Source organism: Atractosteus spatula, chromosome 12, assembly GCF_055471065.1.
Source record: "Atractosteus spatula isolate fAtrSpa1 chromosome 12, fAtrSpa1.hap1, whole genome shotgun sequence".
NCBI classification, from domain to species: domain Eukaryota; kingdom Metazoa; phylum Chordata; class Actinopteri; order Semionotiformes; family Lepisosteidae; genus Atractosteus; species Atractosteus spatula.
The window spans coordinates 4,650,293-4,669,927 of record NC_142717.1 but is presented as its reverse complement, the minus strand read 5'-3'; the positions used below and the strand labels follow the sequence as shown (position 1 = coordinate 4,669,927).

The 19,635-nt window shown below is 37.9% G+C and overlaps 1 protein-coding gene across 1 annotated transcript; it reads left to right on the top strand.

The window, feature by feature from the left end:
- The first annotated feature begins 1,665 nt into the window (after positions 1–1,665).
- Positions 1,666–19,625, top strand: ebag9 (estrogen receptor binding site associated antigen 9). Its single transcript, XM_088929592.1, has 7 exons — positions 1,666–1,969; positions 3,056–3,152; positions 6,125–6,203; positions 6,636–6,794; positions 8,946–9,053; positions 10,838–10,929; positions 13,231–19,625. Exons 2-7 carry the CDS (start codon positions 3,070–3,072, stop codon positions 13,346–13,348), a joined length of 639 nt encoding a protein of 212 aa, XP_088785718.1. The 5' UTR covers positions 1,666–1,969; positions 3,056–3,069; the 3' UTR covers positions 13,349–19,625.
- Positions 19,626–19,635: the final 10 nt, after the last annotated feature.

Here is a 19,635-nt window from a genome sequence, read left to right as displayed (position 1 = left end):
TCACTTTTTACTTGAATGAAATGTGTCAAAGAGCACCTTTCCCCTGGCTGCCACGGGTCACATCACATGACACAAGATGCAAGAGGCATGATGGTCTTCCTTTTTTTTTTTGGTATAAATTCATGTGATTTGGACCACTCCGGATTAAGAAGTCTTTTGTTTTGCCACATGAAGAGCAAGCAAATGTTTACCAATTCATCCTCTTACCACTGTATCCAATACGGAGATGTGGTGGATGCAAGCAGTGGGCACAAGTCAGGATCCACCCTGGCTGGGAATCCTGTCCATCACAGGGCACACAGGCACAGCTCCACTCACATTTGCATCAGAAGTCCATTAACCTACCAGCATGTACTTGGACTGTGGGCACCAAGAGGAAACCCATCTGAACTTGAGGAGAACAAACAGACAATATTCCAGGAATCGAACCCAGGGCCCCAGTGCTACAAGGCAGTAATACTAACCACTGTGCCCATTTTACCATTTAAACAGGTCAATTACTGTATATTATTATAAAAATGATATTATTGGATAGAATCTTTATTGACCACTACTGTGTAAATTTGACCTTGGCTTCTCCCACAAAAGTGCAAAACACACATCAAATCACAAAACGTGCACTAAATCAGAATGACAGTATGTAATGGATAAATAGGTAGAGGTAGTGAGGGCACTACACTATTAACTACATAACTACTAATTATGTTGATTAACATTTATTATCAACATGAAATTTACAGCGTAATCCAAAAGACAACGAGCAACAGTGCATTAACTTAGTCTGCAATACCAAGAGCATGAGTGAATTGTTCTCTTGATAAGGGGGGGCGTATTGGTTCCAGGTTAATTTACATCATCACCTGCACCTAATCAACTTTCTCACTACTGAAGCGATTTAGTGTTCATGCACCTGTCAAATCCATTTAGGTGCAACAACCAAATGACTAACAAAATCATTCAATCAATATATAAACTCCATATAGACCTTCCCATAAAACTACATGGATAAACAGAGAGATACATTTATTTTGATGTACAGTATATATATATCCAGTATACACAAATACTGCTCAGTTTAGCCAGTGAGTGAATACTGTACTGTATGTATAATAATGCTTATATTCCAAACAGTTTAACATAAGTTCAAATTGTTTTCTATAAAAAATAATTACCATGGACAAAATTTTAAAAGCCACAGTTGTAATTTCTCCCTAAGGCAAGCATTGAGGATGTGAGGAAAGGATTCAAAGCAAACTAGACCGGAAGTCTTCCAACGAAGGCACCATCGGCCATATTGGTGAAGGAGCGTACCGGGACAATGCACGTAAAACAGTGGTCAACATAACCCAAGTGCTTCCTCTTGAGACCTTTTTTGACTTCTTTGGTTATGCTTTCCGACTGCTGTATATATGTAACGTGTTACGGAAGATTGCCGTTGGAAATGTAGTAGCTTTCTTTAAATAGTTTCGAAGAGTGCTTTCTACCTATTGTATACCATATATTTATTTCCGAGCGGTTTTTAACCACCACATGCACCTTAACGTTAAAATACGATGTCTTTAAAATGCACGTGTTAACTTAATTATGCAGCACATAATGTAACTTACCTGTTGTGCACGATCTCTCGGTGCTGCGGAGGTGTCAGGCATTGCTGCGGGGCTCTACAGACGGGTCCTGCGGCAGCAGCCGGAGCAGTGGGCACTTCCTCGTGAGTGTAAATATGGCAGCGAAGGCGGTGTGGGGTTGATGTTTCTTTCAATTAAAAATGGGACAGCCAAAAAGGTAGCATAGATTCCGGGATTGCTACAGACGTTCTGTGGTCTAGACATGAAACTGGTCTAGCGTATTTTATTTCTTTTTTTGCAACGGATAAAGAGCGCAGATCCGCGCAGCGTGCGTGCGTGCGGCCAGCTGGTGACTTTTGGAAAGGCTGCCCCTGGTTGAATACGTAGCGTTAGTGGTCTGCCTGGTAAGTTACGTTCCCGATAAAAGATTGCATTGAAATTGAAGCCGATACATTTCTGTCAGGGCATTTGCAAAGCGACAACGCCTTCTTGGTTTTCTTTTCCATTGCGTTTATTGTTGTAAGCACGTCTGCAGTACGCACAAGGAGACGTAGCGAATTTCATTTATTCCAAGTGGAAGTAACCTAGCTAGGTTTCCTTTTTTATGTCGTGCTGTATGTTTTGTTTTACGATAGTATGTATACGTGCATGTGTCAGCTGTGCAAAACCTGGTGCCTTTTGCTTTCTGTGCAATCGGAAAGTTTTGCAGCGCAGTGACGGCTTCTGTCATGTGTACGGACTAAGAATACACGTACGGATCGCTGCAGGAAAAAAAAAGGTTTCTTTGTTGTTTTCTACAATAAATATTACCATACATTAAAAAAGCAATTTATTTTCGAAAAATACTGCATTCTGGAATAAATAAAACACTTGTCCTCGTTCTGATTATAAGCATTTTCTAAACGGCACTATGCTGTTTAATGTAGTCAATTATCTGCAAGGGGGCAGGGATGTTATCGCCCTTTTCCTATAATTCCAGTACAGGAAATGTGCATGTAAAATACGACATTTTCATGTCATCTCTGGCACTATGACACAATTTTAAAATAATTTGGTTTTAAAAAGTGATAAGCTTGGAATTTTCACACTCAGTTTGTAATATTGAATAATATTTAAATTATTAAAATGATCAAAGCTGTTAATATTCAGTAAACAAACAGGTGCAGCTTCCTCAGAGTTATCTATACCCTACGAACCGAGAACAGAAAACGTAATGTACAGTAACAGAAATCATTTAATTACAGAAAGCACAAGGTTCAGACGTTATTCTGAGTTTTTATAGCATCTCTTATTGTAAACTTCAGTCAAAAGTGGCAGTAGAACAACTGTTTCTCTTGTAAACTTGTAAACGCGCAGGACGTCTGTGAATAGGACCGATTCATGACCGTTTTTATACTGACTGGTTTTATATGACTGTTTCTCAAAATTATACCTTTATTGATCCATCCCATATGCTCTTTATAAGTGTTTTCTCTCAATATCTTCCACAGGTTTCAGTTTCACTATGGCTATCTCCCAGTTTCGCTTGTTTAGGATTTGCACATGCTTAGCAACGGTGCTGTCTTTCTTTAAAAGATTAATATGCAGGTAAGTGCAGAATGTTTGCTCTTCACATACTTTACACTGTTAAAGAGTTTCTTTTTTAAAGTCATTAGCGGGCTCCTGTTTCATCTGTTTCGTTGAAATTTCCTAAAAACTCAAATAAATGAGAAATGTTGTAGAACATGATGGCTTTTGCAAATATACGTTTGAATTAAAATGTTATACATTTGCTTAAAAATTATATTTGCCTCTGGAGGGCAAGTCAGTTTTTTTATGTTACACGTTTAAACAGTACTGATGCAAAGCATATCGTATATTTATCCATTCTGTTGATCCAGTCATCGATCTCCTGGAGTTCAGTTGTGTGAAGTATTAAGGTATCTTGATTAGTGCTCTTAATAGCTCAAAGCATTAACCAAGGTCATTATAACACGATGCCCATGGAGATACATTCCCAACATCATAATGATAGCTTGTCTGTAAACGCCTCTGTGGGGATCACTGTTAAGCACAGCACAATACGAGTACAGTTCCATAACGTGTACGAAGAGATAAACAGAAGGTACACCCATCTCTTCATTTACCAACACCCGTTCGGGAATTTTCAAAATAAAAGCACATGCGTCGTCATACGTGTTTTATTCGGTTCCGAAGAAATTTTCCTGCAAGCACAGGGATGTTCTTCGCAGCCGAACTGAAGACTCCACCCTCATAGCATGACCTTAGTTATCATAAGTGTCAGTGGTAAATGGATAGACCTAAAACTGAGGTCCTGACCCTCCATGATCATTAAAAATCCCAGGATGTTTCTTGTGGTATCGAGTGTTAACCCTGAGTCCTGGCCGAATTTCCCCCTGGCTTTTACCATTCATGGTCTCCTAATAATCCCCATCTACGAATTGGCTTCATTACTCTGCTCTCCTCCCCACTGATAACTGATGTGTGGTGAGCGTTCTGGCGCACTATGGCTGCTGTTGTATCATCCAGGTGGGGCTGCACACTGGTGGTGGTGGAGGGGAGTCCCCATTACCTGTAAAGCGCTTTAAGTGGAGTGTCCAGAAAAGCGCTATATAGGTGTAAGGTATTATTATGATGATGATGATGCATCGGAAAGGTTTGTTTCTTTACAAATTTTCACCTTATGACTCTGCCCAGTTTTTTGAGACGCATATCACATAAAATCTAAAATCGTACATTTAAAATCAGCCAGAGGCTGCAGTTTTTCTTCATCACTGTTGGTTGACGCTTTTCAACCGAGGAAGAACTGCTACAGCTGGGAAAACAGGCTAGGCTCTGGCTTATCGTCCACTGGTTTGGCTGCGTCTTTCTGAGATAAACAAGCCACCTCTTCCTGTCAGAAAGCAGATGTCCAGAAACGGCGAGACCCTGTAGCATTCCCCTGTTCACAACTGTGCTGCCCTCGATATCCAGGTCATTGTCTAAGAGGGTCTGCATTGCTTTCAGCATATCTGTCCGTAAAGGAACTTCTTAGTGTCAAATAAATACGTTTTTATCATTTTCTGCTGTTTATACATCAATACAGTACTGGAAATATATATTTGTTACTAATGTCACTAATCAGGGTAACGTTAATTAAGGTCCGATAATATAATATTCTATATATTGAAATTTTGTGAGGTTTTTGTGACGCAAACCATTTATAGACCAAACTATTTGTCCAAGCAATGAGCCACCACACCTGTTTCACTGCATGTTTTTACAAGTCTAATCTTTGGGCTTCATTTGCGTGCAATATTAAATTCAGACATTTGTGATTGTGGTATTTGCAAATTTGCATTCTGATGTTAATCTGTACAGGTGTGATTTCCTGTTCATTAATCTTCATGATGATTTTTCTTGCCCTCTTAACTTTTGATGAGTGTAAACAATTGCGTATTGTGACAGTTTTTTTTGTAGTTTAATTGAATTGGTATATGGTGCTTGTTAACATTGTCACTTGTCTGTATTTGTGATGAAAAGCAATTCACTCCAATTTCAATAATCTGCCATAGCGTGCCACTTTTAAACTTGGTATCAAAACTATAACAGAAAAACAAGTTCTGCCTGTAATACAGGTCCTGTTATAGTTAAAGTTGTATGACAGTGCAGAAAATTGTCCTCTGTAGCAACTGACAACAAGAGGGAAGTCAGCTAGGAAAAGAAATGATAACATGAAAGGTTGCCTTGCTGTTTGGTCAGCAATCGCCTTCAGCAAAACATTGTACTTTTAATAGGCTTCACAGTCCACTACGTTTGACATGAATGGGAAAATAATTATAAATCTCTCCCTGTCTTTGCGTTTGGGGCTGTTTCCCTTTTGCACCACAGAAATAAGAATGGCTGTCTAAACCAGGAGACCTAGTGTTAGGCATGTAGCCTTGACTCTTATTAGAATAACTTGCAATGCCGAAAACGTGTTAGAATATCTTACGGAACACAAAAATAATGGGAAGAATTAAAAAAAGAACAAAAAGAAATCTGCCTGAATTGACAAGATGAAGGAGTTCCATATTGTCAGTTTAAACGAAGATTGAGAGGTGATTTTGCTCAAGTATATAAAATTCTAAGAGGCACAGATGGCGTCCCCTCTGTGTCTCACTTGGTTGTGAAATAAAGACACAAAAAACATAAAAGGGATCTTATTCAGGTCGGAGAACAGAACATGCTTCTGAGCACAGAATGTTGTGGGTATCTGGTGAAAGCTCACCAGTCTTTCAAGGTACAGCTAAATTAATCTAAACTTTCATCTAGTACTAAACTGCAACTAAACACGATGAGCTGAATGTCTGTAACCTTTCTTGTAATAAAAACTGTTTTGTTTTTTTTTTACTTCGAAGTTTGCAATATTTTGCAGCTCTCAAAATGACACAAAAGCCTACGACCGAAACGTTGTGGAACTGTGCAAATGAAACTTTTGCAGAGAAAGGAATGGGGCGGTTGGGAGAAGCTTTTCAGTGACTGCCGTTAATAATACATATGCATATTTCATCTGTCTCTTTCCTGCTTTTCATTCTCAGGTCTGGAAGATTACGGAAACTGAGTGGCGACCAGATCACTTTACCGACAACGGTGGATTTCTCCACAGTGCCCAAACAGGTCAGTGACTCGCCCAAGCAAGTCCTAATTCCTCAACGAGTGGTTCTGAACTCCATTAGGAGCTGCAGTGTCTGTATGAAAAGAGATCTGTAATCCTTTTTTTTTCCCTGATATATGAGGCACTGTCGATTCTAATCACAATGAGATTGAGTCATTGTGTTTAGTAAGTGTTAGTATTATGTCTTTAAAATTAGTAATGTGGTATTAAAAGTAGTAATCCTGTAATATGTTAGAAATCGTGCTAGCGTTCTTCCAGTGTATCTGAAGAATGCACAGCAGCAGCAACAGTAGTTCCGTTCGTGTACCGCAAGGTATTTCCTGAAACAAACTCAATTTACAGGAACTTGAGTTTTGTAACACACGCTGTCGCATAGATCCTGTGATGTGCATTCTTTAATGTCCTTTTTTTTTTTCCCCCTGTCATTCTTGCAGCCAGAGATTGAAGAATGGAGTTCCTGGGATGAGGAAGCCCCTACGAGTATTAAGATTGAAGGTGGAAACGGTAGTGTTGTGCCCCAGCAAAATGATACCGAGGCAGAGGAGCCCGATTATTTCAAAGACATGGCACCCACCATCAGGAAAACGCAAAAGGTATGTTGGATCTAACTTAGTGGCACCTGCTAGTGCTCGGAACATGGCAAGCAGTTCAAACATGGGAAGCGATCAAAAAGAGTACTTTGCAAGCTCATCTGCCTTTAATATATACAGTGGAATGCTTCTAAAGTGAGTTGCCTTACTGAGACAAGTGGATCGTGAAACTGCACTGTGTAGTGCATTGAACAGCTTGCCTCAGCTGTGTGTTATATTTTCCATGCAGGCAAGACATAAGTGAATAAGTGACACACTCCAGTATGCTGTGAAGATGTTCCCCATAGCTTCAGCTTACTGGTAACCTTACTGAAGGATGGCTCTGGCTTGCTTTATTTCTGCCTTGTTTAGTCGCTCATGGCTAGATGTGTTTTTTAGAATACTATAATTGTGCAGAGAAGATTTTTCGAGCTAGTGTGCAATGACCTACAGTATGTACATCTCAGTTATCGTTTACCTTTTATTATTTCTAGCTAAATCATTTCGGGGTTATTTTCTGGATTATGCTTAGTATTTGGAAGAATACATCGAGAACCTTGTCCCACATTCTGAAACACTTCATTTACCACAGGTTGCTACTCCTGTTTAGTAATTGATCTTTACATGGAAGATATCACGATGAGTTTTTACATTTAAGTTGTGGATGTGCTACACTCAATTTGAAGTCATTTTGCATTCTGTCATGGACGTGTCATTCAGACTGTTGTTCATACGTTGTCACTCCTAGGTGCTGGGATTTTTTTTTATATGAACGCAAGGTTACAAATGAGAAGACTGAGATAGTAGCTGATATAACTGTCTTTCTTTGTTGAAAGAAACCAGGGTTTTGGCTTCTATAGTACATGCGATCTACGATATGTGTTTCAGTGATGATACAAATTCACTGCGTTGATGTTGTTAATGCCTTTGAATACTTGGATGAGGTCCACCCATCGTCTCTCTGTATAATACAGAGAAGGTTCTGCTGTTTTAAATGGTCATTATAGGACATTCTTTTAAGCCTGGAAATGTATCTGGCTGCACTTCTCTGGAGTAATTTATCTTAAAAGCTTTATACCTTGTAAACACTGAATACTGTGCCAGAACATGAGCAATGAAGCTAATAATAGCTGAATTACTTGAACAGTTGATGTACTGTTAGTGCTGTATAGTGCTATACTGTTTGGCTCCCAGCTCCTATTGGTTCCAAAATGCCACGTGTATTGGTGCCACTGTAAAAGTGACATAAACATCTTAGACACTTCTGTCTGGTAGTGGTACACCTTACTGCATTAAAAACATTCAAAATGCTGTTTACTCTTAACAATAATTTAAGTGAACGTGAAGGTGAGCAGATTCCTAAACCTCTCATAACACCCCTGACTGGCCATATTTACAGTCTGCAGTGCAAGTTGTCTACAGCCAGTTTATACTTTACATATTAAATCAAAATTCAAAATGCTGTAGGATCAAAAGTACAGTAAATAAATATACTACTGCTTACGTTCTTTATTTTAAATATAGTGAAAATAAAATAAATTGTAACACCCAAGTCAAACATTACAAATATTTGTTAATAGTAAATTCCTACTGAACAGCCCTACATCCTCATTGTCTTTTTCTGGTAGTGTGAATGGTGTTTGCAATGCGCTGTGGACTAATTGTGCATCTTCTCCTCACTGTTTTACTAAACTTCCAGCATTTGGTTTAGTATACAGTACACCAAATCCATATAAAATCACAGGTCACAGGGGTTCATGCGTGCAAAATCAGGGTTTATGCATTTGTGCATTTCTTTAAATTCAGCCCAGCACGATGTTGATTTCTTTCAGTTCCGATTTCTCCCTTCGTGTCAGCGATGGCAGGGCTGTGTTGTAATGCACTGTCCACAGCCTCTCCTGTTGTACTTTATCGTGGCCTGTTTCAAGTGAGACTGCTTGGGCCAGCTGACGAGTCTTCTTCTGACATCATGCTAACTGTATTTGTCAGAAGGTTTAAAACTTGTAGTCAATGAAGCAGAAATGTTGGATACACATCCCAGCTTGGGATAAACATAAAAAGAAGCAAACCTATTCCATGAAATATAACTGGGATCAGTTGTGAAATTGATTCTAGTGCCTTAGATTACCGTGCTTGGAAATGTCAGATTCACAGTGACAAACTTTCTTTTATCAGATTGTCCTGAAAAAGAGGGATCCAATGAATTTCGCCGTCTCTGATGGCAATGCGGGATTCTCCAGCAGGCTAGCAGTCACCCAGGACATGTCTTTTATTCAGCCTTCTGTAAGTACGACCAGCTTTAAAGTCAAAGACGTATATCTCTACCAGTTTACAACGGCACTGTCCTTAAACCTTTGTCTTGGCAATCTCATTTAGGTAAGAATTTTGTAAGAAAAAGAATTGTTTCTAAATAAGTTTGGTAATTGCCAGAGATCTTGAGCCCTGGGACTTGACGGCCCAAATTAATTTGTCATACGTCACTGCAGATAAACAACCTCTATCACATAGCAACACTTGCTTATTATTTAAGCGAGTAACCTGTTCACTTAAAGGGAATCTGATCCTCAAAGGCTGAATGGTGTTCTGATTTTTGTACCAAGTAATCTCTGGTTTTTGTATAGTCTTGTAAATCACCTACTAATCTCAACCAACCTGTTATTTCTCTTGATTTTAACATCTTGAAATTGACAGTTTCATTTTTAGGCTTATTTATAAAAACCCCTAGATTGGAACAGGAGATATCTGAGTTAAGTGTTTTTTAGATGTGTTTATGATTGTACAATATCTGCTTATATAACTCAAGACACTCATTTTTAATCAGACATCTACTCGGTGAAGAACAATGTACTTCCTTTCCAGCAGAGCTATAGGCGCTGACACTCAAAAGGAGGCAATGCAGAGTATGACAGAGGGAACATTTAGTATTGACAACATTGCTCTCAAATTTATATATTGATTTTGTGGCTCCAATGATGTCCGTTTTTTTAAATGATGACAGAAACATTAATTTTAGACAAATGTTACAATCTCTCTTCCTGTCTCTGTGATGTCGTCTAATGTTTTAGCTTTAGTACTCTAGGTTGTCATAATGATGGATGGAGGCCTTTATGACGAATTTAGTTCACCACAAACAGGTTTCATTAAGTGACATCTTGTTCCATAATATTTTCTGACATCTACATTGCTTCTCCCATGCCATTCTTTCAATAAACGCTGAGAAGGCTTTTGCCTGGTTTGAGACAATATGTTTGGGCTCAGGTTTCACTAATAGAATTAAACTTTTATAGGCCATCCCATCATTATTGGTGGTAACGGGCATCATGTTCTTATCTCTTAGCCATTTCTAAGTGCACTCTTCAGGGGTCTCCGTTCTCACCTCATTTTAACCACACCAAAAAGTCCCTTTTAATGACATTATAGTGTTTATTAGATTAAAAAAAAAATAAACATAAAAGTAACAAAACAGGCTTTGTTTATTATTGACAACAGCGTATTAGCATGACTGCTTTCAGTCATATACACTTGCTTATGCTTACTGCTGATATTTGTGAAAATAAGATCATAATCGAGAGAACACCATTCGGCCTGTCTATCTCAGTTGGTAGCTGGTGATTAAGAGATCCAGATATCTCATTCAGCCGTTTCTTGAAAGAATCCCAGGAGTCGGTTCTGACAAGCCTGGCTCGTGGAAGACTCTGTGGGGGAAAAAAGGGATTCCTGGTATCAGTTCTAAATACACCCGGTAGTCTCTACCTTTGTCTTTTGGTATTCTCTACTCATGGTTCTGAAGATGTCCAATGGACTGACTTGTAATTGTAAGTCTTTGACTCAGGCCTCCGTCCTAGTCTTCTCAGTTCAAGACTCAGGGTTTTTTAATTTTTTTTTAGCGTGTCAGAGCAGGACATTTCTATAAAAAAACTAAAGAAGTGCACCTGGTCACTCCTGAACTGACTCCAGAGCAGCAGTAGGTTGTTTTTATTAAAGATCTACACAGTCCCTTACTAGCGCCTTGTATCGTTTTGACCAGACCGAGAATGATGTTCTCGCTCTGCTGCTTTTCTCTCCAGGCCGAGCTTGGAGATTTACACACCTGGCAGGAAGATTCCAATGCCTGGGAAGACGAGGCAGATGCCGCCTGGGACGCTGAGGAAGTATTAAGGTACCTGCTGTTTTCAGGCGTTTGTGTTAAGATAAGGGTGGCATGGTGGCTCAGGGGTGAGCGTTGCTGCCTCGCAGTGCGGGGGCCCTGGGTTCAGTTCTGGGCCTCAGGTACTGTCTGCGTGGAGTTCGTATGTTCTCCACATGTTCACATGGGTTGCCTGCAGGGGCTCCAATTTCTTCCCACAGTCCAAACACACACTGTTAGGTTATTTGGCTTCTGGGAAGAATTGAGTGGTGTGTGACTGTGAGTGCCCTGCCTTGCACCCACTGCTTGCTGGGATTAGGCTCCGGGTCTCCATAGACCCTAAACTGGAAGACGCGTTTAGAGAATGGATGGGCGGATGTGTTACGGTATCTGGGCAGGACTGTCAGATTAAAAAGACTCAAAAGTGATCAGACTTTATAAAATGAGACTAAATAGGAGACCAAAACCAGTTCACTTGCAATTGTTACAGTTTCATTCCGCCTAATCCTGTATACAGTACCAGTCAAAAGTGTGAGTACACCTGTTGAAACCAGGTTAGTTAAAAGTCAGAAATGTGTATAACATGGTGTTAGAACACTAAAAGAAGTTTAAAATTGTCTTTGTTAGATGTTCTCACAGTTAACTAGCATGTTACCTCATTTACCTTTTGTCACCAATTATTGATAAGCAGGTGAGGGTCCATAATTACTATAAATATAGGGAGCATCAGCAAAAGTCTGTAATTCCTGAATGACCATGGCAAAATTTGCTCAGTTAAGCAAGGGAATAAGACAGTCTGTAATTATTTTAAGAAATGAAGGTCAATCTTTAAGACAAATTACAGGAACTTGGCAAGTGTCGGTTAACTGCTGTGGCCAAGACTATCAAACGATGTGAAGAAACTGGCACTCATGAGGACCGGAAAAGTTCAGACAGGCCAAATAGTACATTCTGTCAGCAGATGGCGCTATAACTTGACTTGAACGTTGATGTGGGAAAGCTGCCTCACCCTCTGTGTAATTTGTTATATAAGGCCCTGTTTCCATGTCACAGAAACCACAGGCTTAACTTGGGTTCAGTTCAGAAAAGTACAGCTGCTCTTCAATTCCAGTATGAGTCATGAGAACATAAGAACATATTACATTTTTTTATTCATACTGTATTTACAAAGAGCATTTTTTACTGCTTAGGAGAAAAAGGGTTTACACTGTTTGATTGCATTGTATAAAGAATTAGTCTACATTTCCACTGTGAATTGCATTTAACATGTTACTGAAATCTGAAACCTAATCTAGAGGGAACTATAATTTTTTACTTGATGTTATAGTTCATACATAAAGATTTTGTACAGCAGGTAAATGAATTTGTATTTATTTCTGGAAAGAACTGATGTGGTTAATAGTTGTTGTGGTCTTTGCCTTCTCTCACAGACAAGGATGATTGCTTTCCATTTTCTTCCTATTTATCTGTGGTTTAAGTCTGTTTGTGCAATTTATTCCCTTAACATTTTTCTCAATTTCCTTTATTTCTATGCAATAAGAAAGTGTTAATAAGTTATGGTGTTATATGCTGAATATATGTTAAGTTGCAGGTCTGTAACTGAAGTCATGATACAATTATGAAAAAGCCATATTATCACAGATCGCTTCCTATAATCTTACAAGATTGAGGGCATATTGTAGGATTGCACAGAGATAATCTGCGAAAATAGGATGTGAAAGAGCCTTTATCTTATGGCTTTACTGCTGTTTTCAGAACTAAAGACCTGCTGCTCACCAACACAGGAAACGTGTCCAATGCCTGTTAAATAAGCCATGACCTTTGATTTTGTTCCTTTTATCAGGACAATAATCTGTTCCAACAAAACATCGTTTCTTAAAGTGTTTGCAAATGTCTCACAACATGTTCAGTTTGTGAGGCACTGACCTCTGAAACCAGTATGTTTTTACCATCTTTCCTCATCATGTTGAGGTTTAGTTTCCAATCCAACCTTTGCAAAATCAATTATTTTTAATCCTCTAAACCTTTTGGCTCTGTCCCCCCAAAGCACTAACGTGAACCAGTTTATTTGGAACGAGTGACATATTGTTTCAGAGAGTTTCTACTTTGATATTTGTTTAGGGTTGGTAGTGGAGGTATTCCACAGACTCTCTATAAATGTTGCATAGTTGATTGGCAGCTGAACTCTGAGCTCTGAAATTAAATGGGCCAGCTCTTTAAGTCCTGCGTTTTCTGTTTATTAGGGATGATCATTTGCACTGACCTTGACTTAGAAGAGACAAGTCAGATCTGTGGAGAGACTGAACGCATTTGTTTTTCATATTTTCACAACAGGCAGCAGAAAATGGCAGAAAGGGAGAAAAGGGCTTTGGAACAACAGCGGAAGAAACTGGAAAAGGAAGCCCAAAGACTATCAAAAAAGGAACAGAAAATTGCCGTTAAGCTTTCATAACATTAAATGATTCCTGGACACGCTGTAAGCCAGAGACATGCCGAATTCCATCAAATTGCCATCCTTTTGCATAATAGGTTTTGATAAGGTAGTAACAGTTCATAACCCACTGTGTCCCCTACAATTCCACCAGCAGCCTTTATCTGTCATTCTGGTGTCTGTGGCTTGATTTTAAAACAATACAATGTAATTAGAAAGCCAGAACGTTTTTCTGCTGCAGCCATTTTTCAGGAATTATTGTAAATATAAAAATGGACACCCGAAGAACATGTTTGCTTTGTCTTATTTATAAAGTTTCAGGCTGGGGCTGTGAAAAATGTTCATTTCAATCTTGCAGACTTTTGGGATATTTCTTTATCACCTTGCTCAATTCCAGTGCTTTAAAGATAAAACTTAATTTAAAAAAACATGTTGAGGTACAGTAGTTTCACAGACCTTGATTAGCAGTAGTCTTAGACTTGCTTTTCTAAATTAACATTCAGTAGATCAGGATTCTTGAGATACAAGGCCTGTAAAACTACTGGTTATAATTTAAAAGTTGCACAGCATTGTATAAACCACCCAAAGAACGTAGTATATACTATGAATATGGAATGCAGTGCGTACAGTATGTTTATTTTAATGACAATTGAAATATGCAAACCACATTCTTAGAATGATAAAACAGTATAGAAGTGTTTTAAAAAATGAGTGTAAATAAACTAAGAAATTGTATGTATTATATATCAAGGAAATGATATTCCGTGAAATGCTTGCTATTATCTTCACTATTAAATTAATTCACACTTCAGTTAGTGGACAGAAAAATGAAACTTAAATAGAGCTGTCATTAAATAGGGCGTCGGGCTAACAGGTGCAACATGGCCTATACTGTATGTGTCATGGGATAGAGTCGACCATCGTCTGGAACTCAGAATAGATGAAGTATTATTCTCTTAAGAGAGTCAATCAGTTCACCCCTAGTGGAAAATGCTGTCTCGGGCGTCGTTCCTGGATATGGTGGCTGAGAAGGACATGACATGTGGGTGAGGTCAGTGTTAGGCTCATCAAACCACTGGTGACCACATGTTCTGTGTGGGTGGAGAAACTGTGACGCAAAGCATTGACCTTGCACCCATATCAGGCCAGGCAAAAGCGGCTCACAATATTATAAAACCACCAGAACTCTTGTGTGTTGGAAGCAAGCACTCAGGGCTGTAGGTTGGAACCAGTTGTGTACTCTTCTGTTTGTCAAGAACATGGTGAAAGATGATTCATCTGACTGTCCCATTTCTCCACTGCTCAGTAGTCCATTGCCTGTATTCTTGGTGCCAGTAGACTCACAAACGTGCAAGTTTGATGTATAACTTTGCACACTGCAACTTGACTGTGGCACCCTCCTCTTTGGAGTTCTCACTGGACCGTTTGTGGTTAAACTCTCTGCTCGCTCTCCCAGTTTCATTGGCAGTTGCAATTCAACTGAATGCTTTGATATCACAATCTTGGAGTCAGTGCTTCTGCCCGCCTGTGGAAGAGCTTGATTTTAATCTCCTTGGCATTTCCATGTTTTGTCCATTATCTGTAGTTCACCATGTCAAACCTTGTGCTGCGTTGTACTGTATATAGTAATTATACCGTATACCCTGAAGTGACAGTTACCTTCATAGTTATGTTTCTTGTTCATGCCAATGAACACCGACTCACAGTCTTGACTATTTAACTGGTTTGGTTAAAAGTGAAATAATTCCAAAGTAATTTGAATTATACATCTCCTGTTCTGATGGGGTGCAAACTTGCTTTCATAATGTGGAAGGTTTTGCATAGTGATGACAAGGTAATGTCATAGAAAAACTGCAATGTGATGGAAAAGTCTTACAAATTACACTTTAAGTGTCATTGAGAACCATGAAACTGATTGAAGGGACTTGTATGATAAAAAAATGAACCTTTTAAAGGTGTAAAATAAAATGTAAAAAACCTTACGTCTTAGGTTTTCATGCAGGGGACTGTTTGATGACAAAAACTAGCAATCCTTGTTTGAAACAGATCGGGTTTTGGTTCCTCACACATCTCGGAGCATTTTTGTTCTAGCCAATTAAAACAATTAAATACCAATCTTTTTTTTTAACTTTCTGAAGCTCTGTCTTCAGTGGCTCACAAGTTTGCTAAGATGCCCATCTCTTGAATAACATTCATTCATCAGTACCATGTGATACCAGCCTGGATCAAAACATCTGTTGCACTCTGGTCTGTGTTGAATGTTGATAAGTGTTTGAAACCAAACTGACATCTCTCAGAAGTAGTGTTTCTTGAATGTGGTTTACATTCTTGCATCTTGAGAGGTTTTTTTTTTTCAAAGCACAAAACCTGTAAAGGCTATGTGGGTTGTGAACAGAAACTGGAAATCAGAATTTAAGAATTTGTTAGCAACCTTGGGATTATGAAACTGACCTACTGTAAATAGATCACTACTCAGCCAATTTCTTTTTTTTAATTATTTGTATTCACCCAGTTTCTGACTTACTAGCAATAATCACAATCATTTCAAAGACTGCCAAGTTTTTTTCCAATAAGTTAAATGTTCTTCAAAGGATATGTAAATGCTAGTCTTTTGTAAAGGTAAATTGGAGAATATTAGTAAATGTCCACCTGCAGTAATGATTGGCCAGCAAGTTTAATTATTAAAGAGCCCAAGCTCCTTGTTTAAATAGACACAGTAGTGTCAAATGTAAGGAGTCAGGAGATTTAAAACAACAGTCAATTTAAGCTGTGCAGTAGTGTTTTTTTTTAATTTGTAGAAGTGTGAAAATGTGAGAGAGAGAGAAAAGTGCTGTTACACTGGTAATTTTTTCTTGTAATTTTTGCCTTTTTAAACAGAATCATCTCTTCAAATACATTACAGGGGGTGGCAAGTTGTTTTTATGTGTGTTTTTTTTTAAATAATGATGTGTGAGATGCATGATTATTTGTAAACCTGTATAGGAATTTGCTTCAAGTTTAATTCCTTCTCAGACATTATGGAGGGCAATAAAGACCACTGTTGCATCCAACAGTTAATTTAACAAGAACATGGGGCAGGGTGAGCCAAATACTGAGCAGATGTGAGTTATTTGGGCAACTGTTTGTAAGCTGGTGGTAATAATGAAAAGCTGATGTGAAATATAAATCCCTGCTTTCATGTTTTCTTAAAAAAACGTGATGCTTGAGATGCATGAGATTATTAAACAAGTATTATATAATTTGGGAACTGCTATCTTTGTGTTATTTTAATGTTTATTTTTTTTCTTTATAGGGAGAATAAATTTGTCTGATTTCTATACATTTGACGGATTTGGGTAAAACTTATTTAGTATTCATTTCTGTCTTATTATTTATTATAAGACATCTGGTTCTTTATAAACAAGAATAAAATGATTTGTTTTAGATTTGGAGAGTGATTTGCTATCAAGATCATGGCAAGTGCTTAATTATTTGAAAAGATGTCTTGATTTCACAGAATAACACTGCAGTGGGGTTTCTTACAATTATTTAGGGGGGTCACGGTTTTAATTCAGTGTAATTTAATTTAGTCAATGTTTTAATTAGAAAAATGTTTTTTATGGCCCAAAGTTTTACTGCCATCTACAGTGCATTTAAAAAAGTCAGATTGTAGCTTTGGCAAATTAATTGTTGTCATGGTAGGCTGTTCTTACTCAAAGACAAATGAACTAACAAATTAATTCATCAATGTTCATCAAGTTAAAACCAATCATCTGCTGTTCTTTGAGTGAGCTTCTGTGTGTGTTTTTGTGCATTTATCATAGCACTGCCCTCTGGATGTGAGCTGAGACTCTTACATTGCCAAGACACTAAATATAAATTTCAACCCATCACATGGTCAGCATCAAAGGAGACTTCTAAAGTGCCTACAATCAAATGGAGTCAGTTTGGTGTGTCTGGTCTGCTGATTGACCTTTCAGCTCAATAATGTTAACAGGTTCTTATACTGATAGGTTAGATAGGATATATTTTATCCATTAAAGGGTGTATCTGAAAAAATACACACTTCATTTGTTGACTGTCTTTTTTTTAAATCAAGAACTAGGGTATAAAAACAGTTTGATGTTCTTAAGTCAATGCCGAATATTTTATGAAAAGGGCTGTCTTGAGTGTGCTTCAGCAAGATATCAAAACGTTGCATGGAGCAGAAAAATAGTCACTACAGAATAAAATCATTTAAAGTTTTTCATGGCTTCTTCTTCGTATTCTGTAGAATTCATGGCAATTTTAAAATATGTAATAGCTTTTCAGTGATCTCTTTCAGGAATGCATGCAGCCTATTTCTCAAGGACAGAACTCCAAATATTTTGGTGGTCACTGTTACTTTTGAAGTTCTTTCTTTCGGGGGGCAGTTTTGTTCCTGGATACCTCTCAATGGTCGCTCTAAAATATCTGTTTAGGAACATTGGCAACCATGTTTTTAATCAGTATGGCACATGATTTTTTCAGGTAAATTCAGAGTGGACAGCTCTGGAAGGCTGAAGGATGTTTGTGTTTTTATTCCAAAGTTCAAATTTCCAAGTGACTGCATGAATCGAATGGAGCTAAAGTGTTAGACTGTTTCGTGTGAATTTAGGACAACCTGCAGGATGTGGTGGGTTAGTGGTGCCCTGAACCGGGATTGGTCATCCTTGTGTAGTGCATTTTGTTTGCGAGTTTGGATACAATATTTTGTAAGTGCAGTATTTTTGTTTTCTGATTGCTCTAGGAATCTGCTTGCAAAAACTGCATTAAGCTCCCTTCGAAGAGCTGTTTTTTTTATTGCACTGTCCATTTTCCCTGTCTCATTTTTTTTACTGCAATGTATTGATTCCTTGGTGATTTCTTTGTTGTAGAAATGTGCCATCAGTATTGCTAGAATCTCTCAGGTTATGTTGAAATATCAAGTGATTTGTAATATAGAATTAGACAAGATTAATTAAAAAAAACAAAATTCCATCTTGTCATGGTCCTTGTTTATAGTCATAAATCTTTTAATACATTAAAATATACCAAAAATGTTGGAAAAAAAACACTTGAGTGTAGTGTATTTCTGTGACAACACGCACATTTTCTTGTCAATCAATCATCCATGTGAGCAGGTTATATGAATTACTATTACTTTTTATAAGAGTAGTGAAGTGTTTTTTCTTGGTGGAGAGAAGTATTATGCTGTTCAGCTTTATTAAAGTGATATTCCTAAATGAGACCTAATTTTGAATTTTGACGAATTTCCTCCTCAGCTGCCTGTGTTATAAAATGCATAAGTAGAACAAAAACAAGAAGATTTCCTGCACACTTAAAGCGTTGGCGCAGAAAACCAAAACCTCAACACACTTTCCATATTCCCAAGCTTAACCATGAGTTAACGGCATGGGCTGTTTTTATCAGAGACAGTGAAATAAATTCCAGTTCCAGTTTGATTTATCAGAATAAAAGCCAGGTTATACGCTTAAAATGACTTGTCCACCCATTTTTCAGTGAGCAGTCCTTTTAATTGTTCTCAGCATGTTTCACTACAGCATGGGAGGAAAAACACAATTACTATTCAAGATGTCTAATGCATTTTTGTGGTACTCACTTCTTAAGGGAATTACGTTTCGGTCTGCGTTATACTAGATACCTAATGGAGACGTGTACAGTGCTTCAGCAACAGGCGTTTCTTTTCAGAAAGGTTCATGTTTATTATATGGATTACTCTAAAGTATTAAGTTATGTACAGTGGCATCCCTTTTGGCCAGCTCAAATGGCATGAAATGAAATGAAAAAGAGGCTTTGTCTCATAACCACCATGTAAGCACACTCTTCTCCAGAATGCTGCTCTTAAATGAGCAGTGTGGAGTTAGGAGATACTGTCATCCTTTCATATTGTCCAACAAACCACGTTCTTCTGAATGTTCTAGTTTCACATCACATTGTTAATAAAAGCAGTTCACCAAAAGGTGTACTGTATTTTTTTTAAAAAGTGAAGCAATAGGAAATGTATTTAAAAAATATAAAAAAGTGAAGCAATAGAAACTGTAAACATTGTCACAATTGTTAGCAATTATTACTGCTACATGCTGTGTATCCCTGATTTAATATTTTATATATATATAAATGTAAATACCCATGTGTTCTGTAAATAGGATGTAATCGAGCTCATCACCTAACCAAACATTTTTGCTAGTTTCAATCTGATAGCAAAGTCCTCATTACTCTGTAAGTGTTTAAAACAAAAGTGCATTGCTGTCTGCTGTGTTATTTCCTGTGCAATTTTTAAATAAAATAACTTTCACAATTCATTTGAA

What these genes read in the sequence shown, in the direction of transcription:
- ebag9 (XM_088929592.1), top strand. Translation starts at nt 3,070, where the DNA reads ATGGCTATCTCCCAGTTTCGCTTGTTTAGGATTTGCACATGCTTAGCA. An exon ending in TTTAAAAGATTAATATGCAG is followed by an intron (nt 3,153 to 6,124) that starts GTAAGTGCAGAA and finishes TTTCATTCTCAG; the next exon opens with GTCTGGAAGATTACGGAAAC. An exon ending in GACGCTGAGGAAGTATTAAG is followed by an intron (nt 10,930 to 13,230) that starts GTACCTGCTGTT and finishes TTTTCACAACAG; the next exon opens with GCAGCAGAAAATGGCAGAAA.